Below are 15998 nucleotides of genomic sequence, written 5' to 3' on the forward strand. Positions count from 1 at the left end.
ATTCCCGCCATCACCGTGGAGACGGATCACGTGAGTGATTTAATTTTCTTGAGTGCTTCGAATCACACACAGCTAGCTAGCTCAGCTCAGAGCCGAGCTGATTATGAGTCCGTCTTCTTTTCGAGATTTTGTGTTTGAATCTCTGCTTATTTTTATGATTGAACAAATCATAGGGGTATCTCATCGGCTAATAGTATTCTACAGCGAAAAGAACATAATGTTAGTGTCAGGGATATGTAAACGCTGCTTGTCTGCGCTAGGAGTGCGACAGTCTTCAAACTTTGGTACGTCTCATTTCTCAAGTGCATGATTGTATAACTTTTGAATCATGCCAGTACATGCACTATGGCTCACTATCGAAATTCTCAATTTGAAGATGTAGCACAGATGATGTGCACAATTTCATGTACAGTATATGCAGATATGGTATATTCATACCTGCCAACCTTTGCAAAACTGAGATCGGGACAATGACATACCTATAAACAAGAGTAGATAAACAAGAGTGTGCAACTCGCGGATGGGTAGGCCCACGGCGGAATTTTTTGTTGACGTAATCTTTTCGATGACGCACGCGCTGCGAGTCTTCGGAAAGTTTTCCCTCGTGCTCTTGGCCGGCTTTACACTACAAGGTCGGTGCCCAGCACGTGCACTCACACTGCTCTGCGGCAAAATGCGCGTTCTTCTGAAAAAAGGTGACGTCAACAACAAAGTCCACCGTGGGCGGGGGTATCTGCAGATTATGCAGGAGAGATCCGGAGTTGCACACTCTTGTTTATCTACTCTTGCTATAAATTATATGAAAATGATTGCATACAAATGTAGTTGTGCGGCATGTGACAAATGTACTTTTGAGTGCCCATTGCCACCCTCGATATCGGGACGGTCCCGGCCAAATCGGGATGGTTGGCAGATATGTATATTGCCTGGCCTGCAACATTGAGAGACAAGATTGATGTGCATTCTGCATTCTATCTGTGTGGCATAGCACGTAAGAAGGTGTACAAGGACGTATCTGTAAGCTCACTATCCGGGTCTAACGAGTTTTCAGTTCGGCTAGATGAGCGGCCACTGAGAACCCCGCTGGGCCATGACGTCATAGTGCCATCAGAGATGGCTGCCAATGCCGTGGCACGGGAGTGGAGTGTGCAAGACGACGAAATCAAGCCGCACACCATGCCCCTGGTACGTGCTATAATATAGCGTTTTCTAGTCCACTTTTGAGTCGTTGACATGGTACTCCTTTGAATTGCATTGAAACTTGACTGCTTTGGTGATGCCAGGTGCAATGATACAGTCATACGCTATGTCCACCTGTTCTTTTGGTCGGCATTGATTTGAAGTACATGTGTACATGCACTTACTTGAATACCAACATTCGGCACTGCAGCCATTGGTATTGCCTTATCACGAGCCGTAGACTGAGTAATCTAAAGGTTGCCTCTCCTTTCTATTGCCGCCCAGACCCAGCTTGTCAACCTAGCTATTGATCAGCCGACAAAGCGAACCGATCAGGAGATCGCTGCAGACATTCTAGCGTACCTAGAGACGGATACTCTGAGGTAATGATAATGCTCTGTCCTGTGGACCTTGTCATGCTAGTGTGACTGCTGTATGCTGGTGGCTTTCAGGTGGCCGCGGATAAGTGTCTTTGATGGTACATGCTGTGCTGTGTCACGTCATGCTTGCGTCTGAATGTACATGTAGATAAAGAGCTATCCTCCACACACCACAATAATATACATCATTGTCTGGCCTATTCTGTGGGCCGCATTTGTCATCTTTTGCTGTGTTCCAAGAGGCTTTGACTGAGTGTAAGTGTGTCCGTGTTTGTGTGTGTGTGTGTGTGTGTGTGTGTGTGTGTGTGTGTGTGTGTGCGTGTGTGAGTGCGCGTGTGCGTGCGTGCGTGTGTGTGTGTGTTCAGATGTCGGGTGGAGTTTCCCGATGAGCTTGTGGCGCTGCAGACGAAGAAGTGGGATCCGATTCTGAAGTGGCTTGAAGACAGGTCAGTGCAGTGTTGTATAGTCCTACAGGAGCTACACAATTTCCGCTGTTATTACTGCAACCAAAGTATGTGCACAGTCATGCACAAGCGCTCTGTCTAGGCTTCTGGAAGATATCCAAAGCAGATAACGTTATTTATCAATGCTCAGCTGTTGCTTCTGCTGTTTCCATTTCACCATAAAGCTTTCTTGCTGTACTTCAGACTTGTCCTTTTACTAGTTGGTCAGTCACCACAGTCTCTATGTTTTTGCCACTGGTAGGTTTCAAGTTCAAGTACCAAGCAGCGACAACATCTTTGACATCGCTCTGCCCGAGAACACAGTGTCAACCATTGCAGAGCACTTGGTCAATTTGAACAAGTGGTCACGAACAAGTAAGTGCAAAACACTTCTTTCATGTACCGTATTTTCTAGAGTATACGCCGCACTGGAGTATAAGCCGTTCCCAGATTTTTATCACAAAGTAAAGTAAAAAAAAAAAGTAAATTATCGTATCCGTTCCCGAAGGGAACTCACGACGGCCGCTAACACCCGATAAACCCTAGCGGCAGATGCAGCGCCTAACGGTGGGGGTGAGTGGGCAAGTCTCACAACCACTGGCACAAGTGCCGAAAACGACCCCATTAGCTGCATCCATGTACCCCTTGTGCCTGGCCACAAGTTCCCAGTTGACTGTGGGTAGCAGCACGGCTGGAAAAACCGTTCCCACACAAAGTACAGACAGCTAATTTATCGCCTTTAGTTTGACCATCGTAATATAAGCTGCATTGACTTTTTGGGGTGAATTACTGGTGTTAAATGCGGCTTATACAGTAATCCGGAAAATACGGTATGTGAGATGCATGTTGTCATGGTTTCCATCACCTCTATGTGAACCACTATTCCCTGTCTCCAGTTTTTACCCAGTATTTGTAAGTTACACGTGCACCAGTAATGACGTTCCCGTGTTCACCTTTGCCCGCCTAGGTCTGGAGAGTGCCACCACCAGCAGCAAGTCCTTTGCTACGGCTGCGGCTCTTCTAGATGGTCATGTTGATGTAGACGAGGCCATCGCTATCTCCCAGCTTGAAAACACATTTCAGGTAAGAATGTTTTGCTTTTTTCTTGCTGGTTTGCTGTCTGGCACGAGCGAAACTTCTCTTGGCTGATTGTGTTTCTCAGCACAATTGTAAGCCGGTGGTAACACGGTTGTGCGAACTTTGCTTTTTTTATGCTGTCTTTTAAAATTGTGTATGAGTGGACCTGGAGTATCATCTTTTGTCTGGTTTTGTTGTTTATGAACCATCAATTTGCTGGTCATCCAGCTTATGCAGCACCTGTTCATCTTGCTCTCTCTCTTTGTCTTGCAGATTGACAGATGGGGCAATGTGGAATGGGCACACCAGTATGACTTGGTTGCATTGAAGTCATCATTGGCATCTGCATATCTTGTGCATACGTGGTGCGGAAAGCTACCCGATTGCCCTGCAAGATGACGATTCCTGTGTTCTATGAACAGTGCAGTGAGAGTAGGTGAATGAGGCTGCATCAAGTACTTCACGCTTCACCTGCTACCTGGAGATACGCACAATTGTTCAACCATTCACGAATGCCGCTGTGCCACGCAACCCTTCCTACGCGTATCTCGTACTTGTTCTGGGTTGGCATCAACAGGGATATTCCCTGGCCTGAATAGTGTCATGCGAAGCCTGTACCACTCTTGACCAACGGGCACGCTTCATGTTTCTGGTGCCAATGACTAGCCCAAGGGGATATCATCCGCGTGCTTGGTACCAATATGTCAACCAGGTTCCCTCCAACAATCCGTGGACTAGCTATGGCTAGTACACAATGCGTCGTCTTATGACCATCTTCGCGTTACCACGGTGTTGTAATTCTGACGCCTAGTTCCCTTGGGAGTAGTTGTGCTCTCAATCTCCCTCACTCCATGTGGGGTGGCTTGAGACATTTTTTTTTATAAATTTCGTTTACTCAATCTCTGGAAATTTAGTTCGATACTTTGCAACATTTCTTTTCTTCTGTTTTATTCCCATTGGCAGACCACGATTGTCGCTGATTGTCCAGCACCGGTGCTGCAATCTAGTCATTACTAGGTTTGGTTTTAGTGATTGCCGATTGAAAGACTGGACAGTTACAGTAGGGCAAACAATGATTGTACTTCGAAAGCGATACCATGAATACTTGCTTGGAGTATCCGTGACTGTGGCGAAGGAAACTAAGATTTTCAATTGTATGTGGTGAGGCCAACAAATGAACACTGGACATCATCATCATGTGCAGCTAATTGGCCACGATATGATAAGTTGAAAACCTTGGCACAGTACGTCAATGAAAAGCATTACGAATCAAGATTCAAACTCGGAAAGTGCTAATCAAATGATAGTCCCTGTCCTCAAACAACAGCGAGTGAATACGGATGACCATAAATAGTGAGTTCATGGACTACACTTGAATAAAAAATAGATATAGTCTGGAGAAGTCAACGTCCACTAGTTTGACAAGAAACCCTAATATCATGAGGAGTGAGTACACAATTTATATTCTGTGGAAGGAAGCATGAGAAGTGCTGACAGCTAGCTTGGAGACATAGAGTCGCACAAACCCAGGGTTTATTGACTTTATTCAACTCCCTGCATGGATGTGATGTCAACTATTCCTTCTTGGAGTGTGACCTGCCGATAGGTAGGACTTCGGAGAAGAGCAGCGTGCCACCAAATACACAAGCTGTACCGACCCAGTGGTAGGCGGTGAACGCATTGCCGAAGAAGAAGATGGAGAAGATCAAGCTGACAAACTTGCGTAGCGTGATGATGAGCGTGACCGTTAGCGATGGGCAAGCCGTTGTCAAATAGAACACCCCGCGAATGCACACGTATCTGCAGAGAGCTAGTCAAGGGCAATAACATGATGGATGACAAGAGCACAATACAATACTATTCAATGTATCTTTCTGAGACACGCCCTTCACATCAGTATGTTCAAATATACCCAACATGATGACCGGCATTCTGCAATAGGTTAACATAAAATTAATATACACAACTATAACTGCTGTGTTGCACAAGCTAAGTGTGCGTATGCAGTATTCACCTATCGTAGAGAATCAAAAGTAAGCATTCCAGTTCAATTCCTGTTGTCATTTCTCACAGTCCGACCTGTACTTGCTACAGCCAATGCAATGGAGCAAGAAAAACAATAGGTATCAAGAACAGTAGAGGCACATCCATCCACACGAGTGTACAATACTGTCAGACGCTGGAGAACATAGCGTTGAAGAACAAACACACTAGGATTCCGCCAAGCACAACCTACTGATATACACGGTGACTCCACTTTGCACAACTGTTAGACTATTACCCCCACCCACCCTTCGGCACCCGCCAGTACTGCACTCTCATGCATGTACCATGTAATGCATGTACTATGTAATGCATGTACTGTGTAGTGTAAAAGGATACTGAGTGAGGGTGTTAGCCAATAGCAGCAGCCAGAGAGACGGAACATTGAATGACAGGAAGTCCACCGGCTCTGCAGCAGAAAGCACAAGTGACAAAGAAGAACATGAACGACACCAACACCGGTATAGTCGTATCTCAGTAATAGGAACCATACATCAAGACCTCAGCCAAAGAATTACCACAACACAAAAATGATCCAGCAGGCTTAGCTATGGCACTGAATACCCCCCCCCCCCCCCACACACACACACACACTACAGTCCATAATGTACAATAGAGAGGTTAAGTTACACGTTTTCTGGCCTTTTTCAAAACGCGGTGCAAATCTCACGTTACGTGTAATTTTAGAGGTTAAGTTACACGTGCGACGTGACGTGAAATTTTGCCTGGCAGGATTCGGGTTTAGTTCGCTCAAATATCAATCTTCCAACAAACTCGATAAAACTCCGGAAACTCACGCAAATTCGATCGGGATAACCAAGCGAAACTTCCAAAAACCCACGTCATGAGCTCACGTGCGGGACAGTCAACTCACGTAAAACACGTCAAATTTTACGTGAAACTTAACCTCTCTAATGTAGTGTATTGTCACAGCATGATAGCTTCATGCTTACCAGATGCAGTGAAGATTCCTGCATGCTCCATGATATCAGAGTACAGTATGTAGAATCCAGGTAGGGGCATCAGATGCTGTGCAAGTGAGACAGTAAGAATAAATACCGGCACACAACAATGCCTTCACTGGACACACACACTCTATAACGGCAACAAAAAATTGCAGATTTACTCAAGATAATAGATATACCCAAACGCGAGCGTAGTAATAATTATAAACGTGTGCAGTACACACACATCGTGGAGCTTTCCAAGGTACACAGTACACACACATTGCTTCACGAGCCAAGTTCCAGCATGGCCGTGCGTGGATTAGTACAGAGGTCAGTGGCATACATCCGGGTTCACTTACCGTCCAAAGCATGGCTTCACGGGGTTGTTTACCATACTTCTTATACAGCACCTCCTGCACAAGCACATGTAAAAAATAAAAAAAATAAACATGTACAAAGTAAACATACATGCAGCTCACATGCCAAACACTACTAACCACAATAAAATTCAGCTCTGGTACTTTGTGCCCGCTCTCTCTCTCTCTCTCTCTCTCTCTCTCTCTCTCTCTCTCTCTCTCTCTCTCTCTCTCTCTCTCTCTCTCTCTCTCTCTCTCTCTCTCTCTCTCTCTCTCTCTCTCTCTCTCTCTCCCTACCTGATAGACTCCCATCAGAGCGGACACGAACAAAGCAAAGATGAGCATTCCAATACCTGAGTCAAAAAACAAGAAAAACACAAATCAATTTAGACAAGCTAATAACCAAGAAAGAGGGTTAAACAAAATTTCACGGTTCGCTTCAGACTCAAGTAGACCGAGTTGTCAACATCCGCAGGAACGCCACCACCACCCTGCAAAGATGTATAGCTTGTCAAAATATCAATGTTCATGATCTTTTTACATCACCTTGAATATAGCTCCTTAATAATTGAGGAAGGGTAGAGTCTATACTACTTTAGCAAGCATGCAGTGTATTTGACAGCTGACGTATAGCAGGGACTACATTGCATAACTTACCAATAAGCCAAGTAGAGAAGTTTTCATCGTTAGCGTCGCTACTTGATTTCTGTGTCAGAAGCAGACAATGACGTTAGCTTGGTTAATGAACACAGCATCATTCCCAGGTACATGAAATAGAAGAACAGCATACTAGTAGTACAAGTACCAAAGAATGGTACAAATCCCAACTATGAGCAAGCTGGTGATCATTGACCACGTGAACAGGAAAAACACATATGTGCTGTGAGAGGACGAGTACAAATGTGCTGGTGGAAAAATGAAGTTGGCAACTAACTTACGTACCAGTCAATCAATATGAAGAGGTCATCACTTACCATAGCTTTTCCTGTCACAATGGTGCATGTGCTGATGCCTAGTGTGATGAGCAATACTGAGAAGTACTTGGACATGGTATACCTAGGAGTGGGCAGCAGGAGTGCACAGCAATACAGCACAGACAGAACACATTGCATCAGGGTAACCGGACAGTGAAACTGTGAAACGCAAGGGTCACTGTGAGGCACTGCTAAATAAATGCCAAACCTGTCTATCAAGGTGTGAGTAATTTCATACTTTTAAAACGCTTCAAACCATCAGGTTTAATAGCACTACTTTGCACTTTCAACAAACTTACCGTTTTCGGAGGATAAGAATACCAAGGATCAAGTTAGCAACCAGCGAGCTCTGCAGGAGCGACACAGACACACAATGCAACACACACACACACACACACACACACACACACACACACACACACACACACACACACACACACACACACACACACACAGGGATAAACCGATAACGCCAATGCTCCTTCTCGCGCACATCATTTCCGCCCCGCCCCCTCCCATACATTATCATTTCCTCCATCCTTTTCGGCAAAGCAAGCGCAATATGTGTGACAGTGGCACAGCAGCAGTGACAGGAGAACGACGAGACAATGGCGGAACACAACGTTGTAATCAACAGCCGGGTGAATGCCTCAATGCATAGTGCAAGACTCTTACTAAAGTGATGCTTACCTCACCCACAGGGCATCACTGTTGGGTAAGCACGTTTCTTAGAGCGGAAAACTATGTACTTACCGCCCTGAAGATCATATGTAGTGGCAGACTGATGTTCATTTTAAGCGTGTAGTTGTTAATAAGACTGACAGTAAAGAACATCACTACCATGGCCGCATACCACCTGCAAACAAGTGGCAAAGGACAGGTGGCAGATGGGTGACACGAACACACACGCACACACACACACGCACACACACACGTACACACACACGGGGTGACGCACGCACGGGGTGACACGCACACGCACACACACACACACACACACACATGCAGGCCAGAGCACACTGGATGAGGCGTAGGAGACTTACCGCCCGGAACACCATATGCAGTGGCATGGAGATGTTAAAGTTCAAAGCATAGTTGTTTATCACACTGACAGAGAAGAACATTGTCACCATCAATGCATAAAACCTGTGCATGGACAACAGAAGATTTGGCAAGCGTGAAACAGTGAGTTCGAGTATATTGCATGCCTGCACGCACATGGCGTATCCACACTCCTAAGGAGCCAATAGCGGGGTGAGTGCCAATGAACACTTACTAGCACAAAAGAAATCAGGCGTGGGTAAACTACTCCCACACGCGCTTGGATCATACGCAGCTAAAAGAGGCCTATTTTATTGCCCAAACACATATTATCAAGAGTGCATAAACAAGAGTATGCAACTGTGGTTATGGGTCAGTGCGCGGCACACTGCCTTCATCACGCTCTGATAGCATGCACTAGATCCACTATTCTTCGTACGAGGCCATCCGCTTTTGCCCGATTCGTTCCAGTTCTTACGCGATCTCTAAATGTTGGTGTGTGAACTCCAGTTCGGTATGAAAGTTCATTTCAAACCAGACGGAAAGTGCGGTGTTTGATTTTCCGCAGTGCGCCGCGCATCTGGCCCATAGAAAAGAGATCACAGTTGAATACTCTTTGTCGTGATATGCATCCCGATGTACCACTTGTAGTGTAATGACTGCTGTCATGACTCGGCCTGGTCTAGTCGTGCATAGCTGACTCTAGTTACTCTTGTCCCCTACTGACATTGTGTTTCACCATTAGTACACTTTGCCTCTACTCTAGTCGGTGCATGAATAGCCGTTCCTAGGTTTACATGTTCCATCGTGCAGTCCGTAGTGCACGCGACATTCTCGGCTTGACTTCCGCTGCACTGGCAGCCAGCCAGTTATTATTCCTTTGTGATGGTAGAGAAAGGTTGTACATTGTCTTGGCTCGTATCCAGTAACTCTTTGGGAATGAGGGTACGGATTTGAGAAGTAAGTTGGAATCACTAACTGTAGTTACTTGTGTGACTGGATTGGTTGGGATTAGTAAAGTGAAACTCTCTCCAGACGTTTAGGTTGTGCTTCAGTCGAGACATGGTGCTGTGACCAGGATGTCGTCACCCAACGAACAAACAACCTCTGAACAGGAACAGCCTGTCGAGTCAACCGGTGCAGCTGCTGCAGAATTACCGGTGACCCAAGCCGCTCAAACAAGCGTAGATCCACGAGCCGTGGATGGTACAGCGGATGAGTCCCATGAGGCCGGTAATGAGGACGCCAGCAAGGACCAGACCGATGGCACGGACGCTGGTGCAGGAGATTCGGAGCGGCTGCTAGTCTCGTCCACCCCCGAATACAAGCAGATGATCCAATCGAGGTCCAACATGAAGCGTCGACTGACGAGGGTGAGGCAAAGGATAAAAATTCACCTAGACCTGCTAGGAACTGATTGTTTCAGTGCAGACGCTCTTGGCCGCCTAGATGTTTCTGCCGCACGTTCCCTTTACGATGAGGCGTCCGGTTTGAAGTCAAACATCGAGGGTATCCAAGACAATATTAGACGGAGCTTAGAAGACGCAAACGAGGATAAGAAATTAGATGAACAAGACGCGTGGGAGAATAATTTCGAACTTGAATGCGTGTGTTTGCTGAGGCTCGCACAATGTTTACAACAATGCGACCACCATTCTCGCACTCAGTATGAAGCTGAAGACGAACGCCGCACCCGACTCCGATTACTAGAAGAGCATGGGCCACGCGCGCTAGATGTTCTTGATGCGGCCATGTCTAGCCCTCGCAGCGGACCAAAACCAACATGTCATGCGTCGCCAACACTACATGCGTGGAGTGAGAAGAGTGCCGACACGGATATCGACACTGCTACTTCAAGTGCTTGTGACACTGTTGAGCCACCGCGACAGTCCCAATGTGAGTCGGCTGAACAGTCACACGCACAAAGTGCAGTGCTTCATGACATTGTACATGTAGAAGATGCAGCTGAGTCTCCTGCCAGCGCAGCAAATGCACAGGAAACCAGCGCAGCAGTCAGTGTCAGAAGCCAACCAAGATCACCAGTGCCACCAGTCCCCAAACCACGTGTCAGGCATGCCATTGGCCATGGCACTGGTAGAACTGCTGCCACTCCAGCAGTGCATGCGGTGCCCAGCCCAAGTCCCACCTATGGCAGTGGTGAGGAGGACAGGGCCTATGACTATGAGCATTACCTCCAGCAGGAGACCCAGGACAGACAAGCAGTACAACAGCTTCAGCCAGATGCAGAAACATTCTATCCACCAGACCATTCTGTCGCCGCCAGGACAGCCCCTCCACCAGCCACAACCTGGCCACGCGATGCTATTGCCCCACTGGAGCAAGCTCTTCAGGGCGCAGTTATGAATGTCGCCCAGGCTTTGAGCCAAAACCAAACGCCACAACACACCAGCATATCCGCTGCAGCCGGCCCAAGCTCCGTTGTGTTCAAGCTAAAACCGATGGAAATACCGAGCTTCGACGGGCAGGTCACCAACTGGCCTGATTTTTGGGACCTGTTTGAAACTGCCGTGGACAAACAGCCAATGTCCGATGTCGTTAAGCTGAGCTACTTGAAGAGTGCCCTCACTGGCGGAGCTGCCCACACGCTCGCTGGTCTGGCTATCACCAACAACAACTATGCCACGGCCGTACAGCTACTGAAAGAACGATACGGACGGACAGATGATATTGTTGCTGCCCTGTATACCAAGCTGCAGCGATTGCAAAGCACATCGTCCAAACACCGTGATATCCGGAACACCATTGACAACATCGAACGGATACTACGACAGCTGTCTGCCATGGGCATTAGCGTTGAACAGCAGCCACTATTGGTGCAGCACATTTTGTCCAAGTTCCCTACGGAAGTACTCACCAAGCTAGAGGAATGGCGAACATCGAGCCATCAGTCGTGGACGGTCGCCACCCTGCGATCCGCCCTTCAGCGGTATGCCGAAATCCACCGGAATTTGCGGGAAGGTTCGGAGACTTCTGCCTCTCAGTCTTCAAGGACACCGGCCACACAGACACAGCACGGCTCACCAATGACCATGCAAGGAACTGGACACGCTCTTTCATCTCAGTCAACGCATAGTGCGCCTCCACGTCTATGTGTCTTCTGCAAGGGGACTCACTTCAACGACCAGTGCGTCACCTACAAGCTGGCTCGGACAAGACAACAGAAGCTCCGAGAACAAGGTCGTTGCTTCATTCGTCTGCGACGGAGCCATATGGCGTCCCAGTGCCCAGAGAAAACCAAGGCGTGTTTTCACTGCAGCAAGACCGGCCACAACCGAGCTATCTGCCCAGCCCATGAGAGACGTGAGCCCTCCAAAGGCAGCTCAAGGCCACAACCAAATGGCTCACAACCTGCCAGGGCCGTCTCCACACAGGGTAATGATGAGGAACTTGCAAATACGTGCTCCGCCAGTCTCGTGTCAGAGGGTCCCAGCGACAAGACTGGTGCAGTATTCCTCCAGACAGCACAAGTGCAGATTCAAGCTGCCGATGGTAGCTTTATCACCGCGCATGCGTTACTGGACACCGGCAGCAATCGCACGTACATGAGTACCCAGCTCAGCAAGCAGCTTCAGCTGCAGCCGGAGAGACAAGAGTCATTGACCCTCATCACCTTTGGAGTGACACACCCACGCAGTGTTGTTACATCGGTCGTTCAGACGTCCATCTCACTGTCCGACGGACAGAGGTACCCCATCAAAGCGAATGTACTCGACACCATTACACGACCTATCCGACGCTACCCTCTTCCATCTGAAGATGCGAAGTTCCTGGCAGGCGAACCATCCATTCAAATGGCAGACACCATACCATCAACAGCCGAGACGAGGGCCATTGACATTCTCATTGGTTCTGATCATTACGGAAATCTTGTGCAAGGATCACCGCAGCGTCTACCGTCAGGTTTGTACGTGATGGATACGCTCTTGGGTCACATCGTCACAGGACAGTGTTCGTCCAAGTCGGATGACAGCAACAGCTCAACGCTTCTTGTCATGACGCAGGCAAGCACCGGTCTACAGCGTCCGCTATATGACTACATGGCAACCGCCGACTCTGCTCTGCTTGCTGAAGTCGAACCAAACTTGACGGAGTTTTGGTCGCTAGAAAGGATCGGTGTGGAGGACCCAGCAAGTCTCCCAACAGATGACGACACAGTTCGACAGTTCGAGGAGACCGTCACGTTTGCCGACGGCCGCTACACAGTCCAGTTTCCATGGAAGCCCGACATGCAGCTTCCACACAACAAGGACCTAGCCTACGGAAGGATGAAGTCACTGGGGAAACGGCTTGCAGCAGATCGAGACCTGCTGACCAGGTACAACGACGTGCTGCTGCAGCAGGAACGGCTTGGCATTATCGAGCGAGTCACAGAGAAAACCAAGTGCGGTCAACGCTCGCACCATCTGCCGCACCATCCAGTGTTGTCTCCTTCGAATGACTGCCTGAATCAAGGGCCGTCCCTCCTGCCTAGCCTCTGCGGCATTCTGCTACGATTTCGCCTGGCCCCGATCGTGCTAATCTCAGATATTGAGAAGGCATTCCTGCAAGTAAGGATTCAAGAGACAGACCGTGACGTCACCCGATTTCTGTGGTATCGTGACATCACTAAGCCGGACGTCATCGTGGACAACATCGAAGTCTACCGGTTCTGCCGACTACCATTTGGCATCATCAGCAGTCCGTTCTTGCTGGATGCCACAATCAGGCATCACCTTGACAAACACAAGACAGCCACAGCAGCCGAAATTCGCAAGAACATCTACGTGGATAACATCATGCTGACGGCTGGTACTGCAGAGGAAGCCGAGGTCAAGTACCGCGAGACTCGGCAGGTGTTCAACTCCGCGTCCATGAATGTACTCGAGTGTGACGGCGACGAACACGAGCCAGAAAGTTCTCGGCCTGCAGTGGGATACCGTCGCCGACACATTCCACATTCCAGGTGTGAGCTCCGAGTCGCCTGACGTCGACAGCATAGCATCCAAACGGCGTGTTTTGCACAACGTAGCACGCATTTATGATCCACTCGGACTCTTCAACCCAGTCACCTTCCATGCCAAAGTGTTTTTGAGAACGCTTTGGAGGGACGACCTGTCTTGGGACGACGCTCTACCCACAGAACGACTCGAGCAATGGCAGTCCATAGAGGGTATACTTGAGCCGGTCGCAGACATCCGTATCCAACGCCGAACCTCCACTCTGAAGTCAGTCACCGATCGACAACTTCATGTCTTCTGTGACGCATCAAAGGACTCCTATGCAGCGTGTGTCTACCTCCGTGAAGCCAACGGACCTGATGCGACATCGACACTGCTCTTCTGCAAGATGCGATTGGCGCCAGCAAAAAGGGAGCTCACCATACCCCGCCTAGAGCTCATGGGCGTAGTCATTGCAACCAGAGCTCTGCTATTTGTGCGCAAAGAGCTCGGCATCGACATCACGAAGAGCTTCCTGTGGTGCGACTCACAGTGCGTTCTCCGCTGGCTTGTTACGCATAAAGACCTGAGTGTGTTCGTCCGTAACCGTGTCAAAGAAGTCCAGCAAGTAGAAGATCTGTCATTCCGGTATGTTCGCAGCGAAGACAACCCTGCAGATCTAGCAACGAGAGGCGCCACTGTGCCTGACCTCAGTGACATCTGGTGGCACGGACCTCACTGGCTGCGACAAGCCGAGGACAACTGGCCCACCTGGCAGCGACCTCCCATCACTCCAGAAGATTTCAAGAATGTGATGGCCGAGTGCAGGGGACCCAAGGCTGTCTTCGAAGCATCACTTTTCGCCAACACGGAAGACACACCTGTCGTACAATCGACTGGTCTAGCTGGGATCGAGCCGGGACACCGACAGCTGTCAACTCTATTGCGAATCACCGCCAATTGTCTGGTCTTTCTACGAAAGAAGATCTGGCAGCGACTCTCCAGTGACAGCCAACAGAAGCTGAGGACGAAGCACCCACTCCTCGCAACAGTCCTGTCTGAAACGCCCTCCATTCGCCTATCTAACTGCCTTTGGGTGAGGCATATCCAGCAGCAAAGCTTCCCAGACATGGAGTCGAAGAATAGCAGCATAGTGACGCAACTCGGCATCCACGCAGATCAGTATGGTGTGCTCCGGTGCCACGGAAGACTTGGCAAGGCATATGACCCATTTCGGCAACAGGTACCCGGTATAGTTGCCTATTAAGTGAGAGAACACTCCATTAGCCTCACATTTTAACTCTGATAGTTTCATAGCAGCCTTAGCTCAAAACACGCAATACACTAGGCCCTTTCGTGAGAACCACCCCGCTGCGTTTGTTCATTAGATCCAAATTGCTTTCTATTCGTTATCACCCTTTCTTCTCTTTACCCAGTAGTGTAACATTTTGCTGGCCGGAGTGTCGTGATATGCATCCCGATGTACCACTTGTAGTGTAATGACTGCTGTCATGACTTGGCCTGGTCTAGTCGTGCATAGCTGACTCTAGTTACTCTTGTCCCCTACTGACATTGTGTTTCACCATTAGTACACTTTGCCTCTACTCTAGTCGGTGCATGAATAGCCGTTCCTAGGTTTACATGTTCCATCGTGCAGTCCGTAGTGCACGCGACATTCTCGGCTTGACTTCCGCTGCACTGGCAGCCAGCCAGTTATTATTCCTTTGTGATGGTAGAGAAAGGTTGTACATTGTCTTGGCTCGTATCCAGTAACTCTTTGGGAATGAGGGTACGGATTTGAGAAGTAAGTTGGAATCACTAACTGTAGTTACTTGTGTGACTGGATTGGTTGGGATTAGTAAAGTGAAACTCTCTCGAGACGTTTAGGTTGTGCGTCAGTCGAGACACTCTTGCTTATGGACTCTTGATATTATACATGTGAAAGTGTTCTATTCGAAATTGTGCTCTATTAAAATATATTTAAAAAAAGTATATACATGTACAAGCATGATGCTACTCCTTACTTCAAGGGTATGACGGAGCTTCTGGTGAAAAAGCGACTAGTAATTACAATGCCCTCCACAGCGATTACAAGAAACTGAGCAAAAGTTACGATGTTGCCAGCTCCTTTGTCTTGCCTGCGATCAGAAACAAGCACCAAGAACATACAGCTAGCCTCTCATGGCCTCTTCAAAATCAGCCATCTCGTCACACTGAACACTCGTACTTTATAATAGCTTCCAGTGTCACTACATTCGTGCAACATCCGATAAATACTAATGCCACGGCCAGCACCTGGCCCTGACTGAAAGCCATTTCTGTGAGTTCTGATCACTTGAGAATATTTCTACAGAGAATTTTCAAATCCGGACAAGGGAAATTGTCGCCCCCAGGCGAAGACTGTACGTAAGCTCAGGGATGGTTCACAAACATCCGATGAGTGAGACAACACTGCACTGGAGAAAATAAACTACGTATGAGATGGCGTTTACGAACAACAAGTGACGAGGACAAAGTGTACACCATGGCCATGGGGGAAAGACTCAAAACCGAAAATAGCAAAGCCGTCTTTGCTCGTGAAGACGATGACGACGTTCACAAACCTGTAAACACACGTCATT

At 48.2% G+C, this 15998-nt stretch overlaps 3 protein-coding genes across 4 annotated transcripts; 2 read left to right on the forward strand and 1 right to left on the reverse strand.

The window, feature by feature from the left end:
• The first annotated feature begins 108 nt into the window (after nt 1-108).
• LOC135814194 (ATP synthase mitochondrial F1 complex assembly factor 2-like) lies at nt 109-4193 on the forward strand. Its single transcript, XM_065327278.1, has 7 exons — nt 109-284; nt 989-1185; nt 1465-1562; nt 1925-2005; nt 2265-2377; nt 2970-3085; nt 3353-4193. The coding sequence occupies exons 1-7, from the start codon at nt 155-157 to the stop codon at nt 3476-3478; spliced, it is 861 nt and encodes a 286-aa protein (XP_065183350.1). The 5' UTR covers nt 109-154; the 3' UTR covers nt 3479-4193.
• On the reverse strand, nt 4135-15937 carry LOC135814193 (UDP-xylose and UDP-N-acetylglucosamine transporter-like). 2 transcript variants are annotated; one of them, XM_065327276.1, is made up of 11 exons: nt 15605-15937; nt 15402-15515; nt 8153-8255; nt 7699-7748; nt 7400-7481; nt 7083-7131; nt 6723-6778; nt 6429-6482; nt 6076-6151; nt 5462-5531; nt 4135-4879 (listed from the first exon to the last, which is right to left on the reverse strand). In XM_065327276.1, exons 1-11 carry the CDS (start codon nt 15691-15693, stop codon nt 4654-4656), a joined length of 969 nt encoding a protein of 322 aa, XP_065183348.1. In that variant the 5' UTR covers nt 15694-15937; the 3' UTR covers nt 4135-4653. The 2 variants fall into 2 exon arrangements, with proteins under 2 accessions (XP_065183348.1, XP_065183347.1); XM_065327275.1 differs by lacking the exon at nt 8153-8255 and adding an exon at nt 8443-8545 and having other exon boundaries at nt 15605-15936.
• Nucleotides 9520-14595, forward strand: LOC135813315 (uncharacterized). The gene is made up of 3 exons (XM_065326416.1): nt 9520-9813; nt 10108-12187; nt 13553-14595. Exons 1-3 carry the CDS (start codon nt 9520-9522, stop codon nt 13618-13620), a joined length of 2442 nt encoding a protein of 813 aa, XP_065182488.1. The 3' UTR covers nt 13621-14595.
• Nucleotides 15938-15998: the final 61 nt, after the last annotated feature.

Source organism: Sycon ciliatum, chromosome 4 (genome assembly GCF_964019385.1).
Source record: "Sycon ciliatum chromosome 4, ocSycCili1.1, whole genome shotgun sequence".
Classification (NCBI taxonomy): Eukaryota; Metazoa; Porifera; class Calcarea; order Leucosolenida; family Sycettidae; genus Sycon; species Sycon ciliatum.

Excerpts from the sequence above, each read along its gene's own strand:
- LOC135814194 (XM_065327278.1), top strand. The coding sequence starts at position 155 with ATGATTGAACAAATCATAGGGGTATCTCATCGGCTAATAGTATTCTAC. Across the intron at positions 1,563-1,924 it reads CTAGAGACGGATACTCTGAG|ATGTCGGGTGGAGTTTCCCG; the intron begins GTAATGATAATG and ends GTGTGTGTTCAG. Across the intron at positions 2,378-2,969 it reads GAACAAGTGGTCACGAACAA|GTCTGGAGAGTGCCACCACC; the intron begins GTAAGTGCAAAA and ends TTGCCCGCCTAG.
- LOC135813315 (XM_065326416.1), top strand. The coding sequence starts at position 9,520 with ATGTCGTCACCCAACGAACAAACAACCTCTGAACAGGAACAGCCTGTC. Across the intron at positions 9,814-10,107 it reads TGAAGCGTCGACTGACGAGG|TATGAAGCTGAAGACGAACG; the intron begins GTGAGGCAAAGG and ends TCTCGCACTCAG. Across the intron at positions 12,188-13,552 it reads ACTCGACACCATTACACGAC|CTGTCTTGGGACGACGCTCT; the intron begins CTATCCGACGCT and ends TGGAGGGACGAC.
- LOC135814193 (XM_065327276.1), bottom strand. The coding sequence starts at position 15,693 with ATGGCTTTCAGTCAGGGCCAGGTGCTGGCCGTGGCATTAGTATTTATC. Across the intron at positions 7,482-7,698 it reads ATTCTTATCCTCCGAAAACG|GTATACCATGTCCAAGTACT; the intron begins GTAAGTTTGTTG and ends GCCCACTCCTAG. Across the intron at positions 6,779-7,082 it reads CTTCTCTACTTGGCTTATTG|GTATTGGAATGCTCATCTTT; the intron begins GTAAGTTATGCA and ends TTTTTGACTCAG.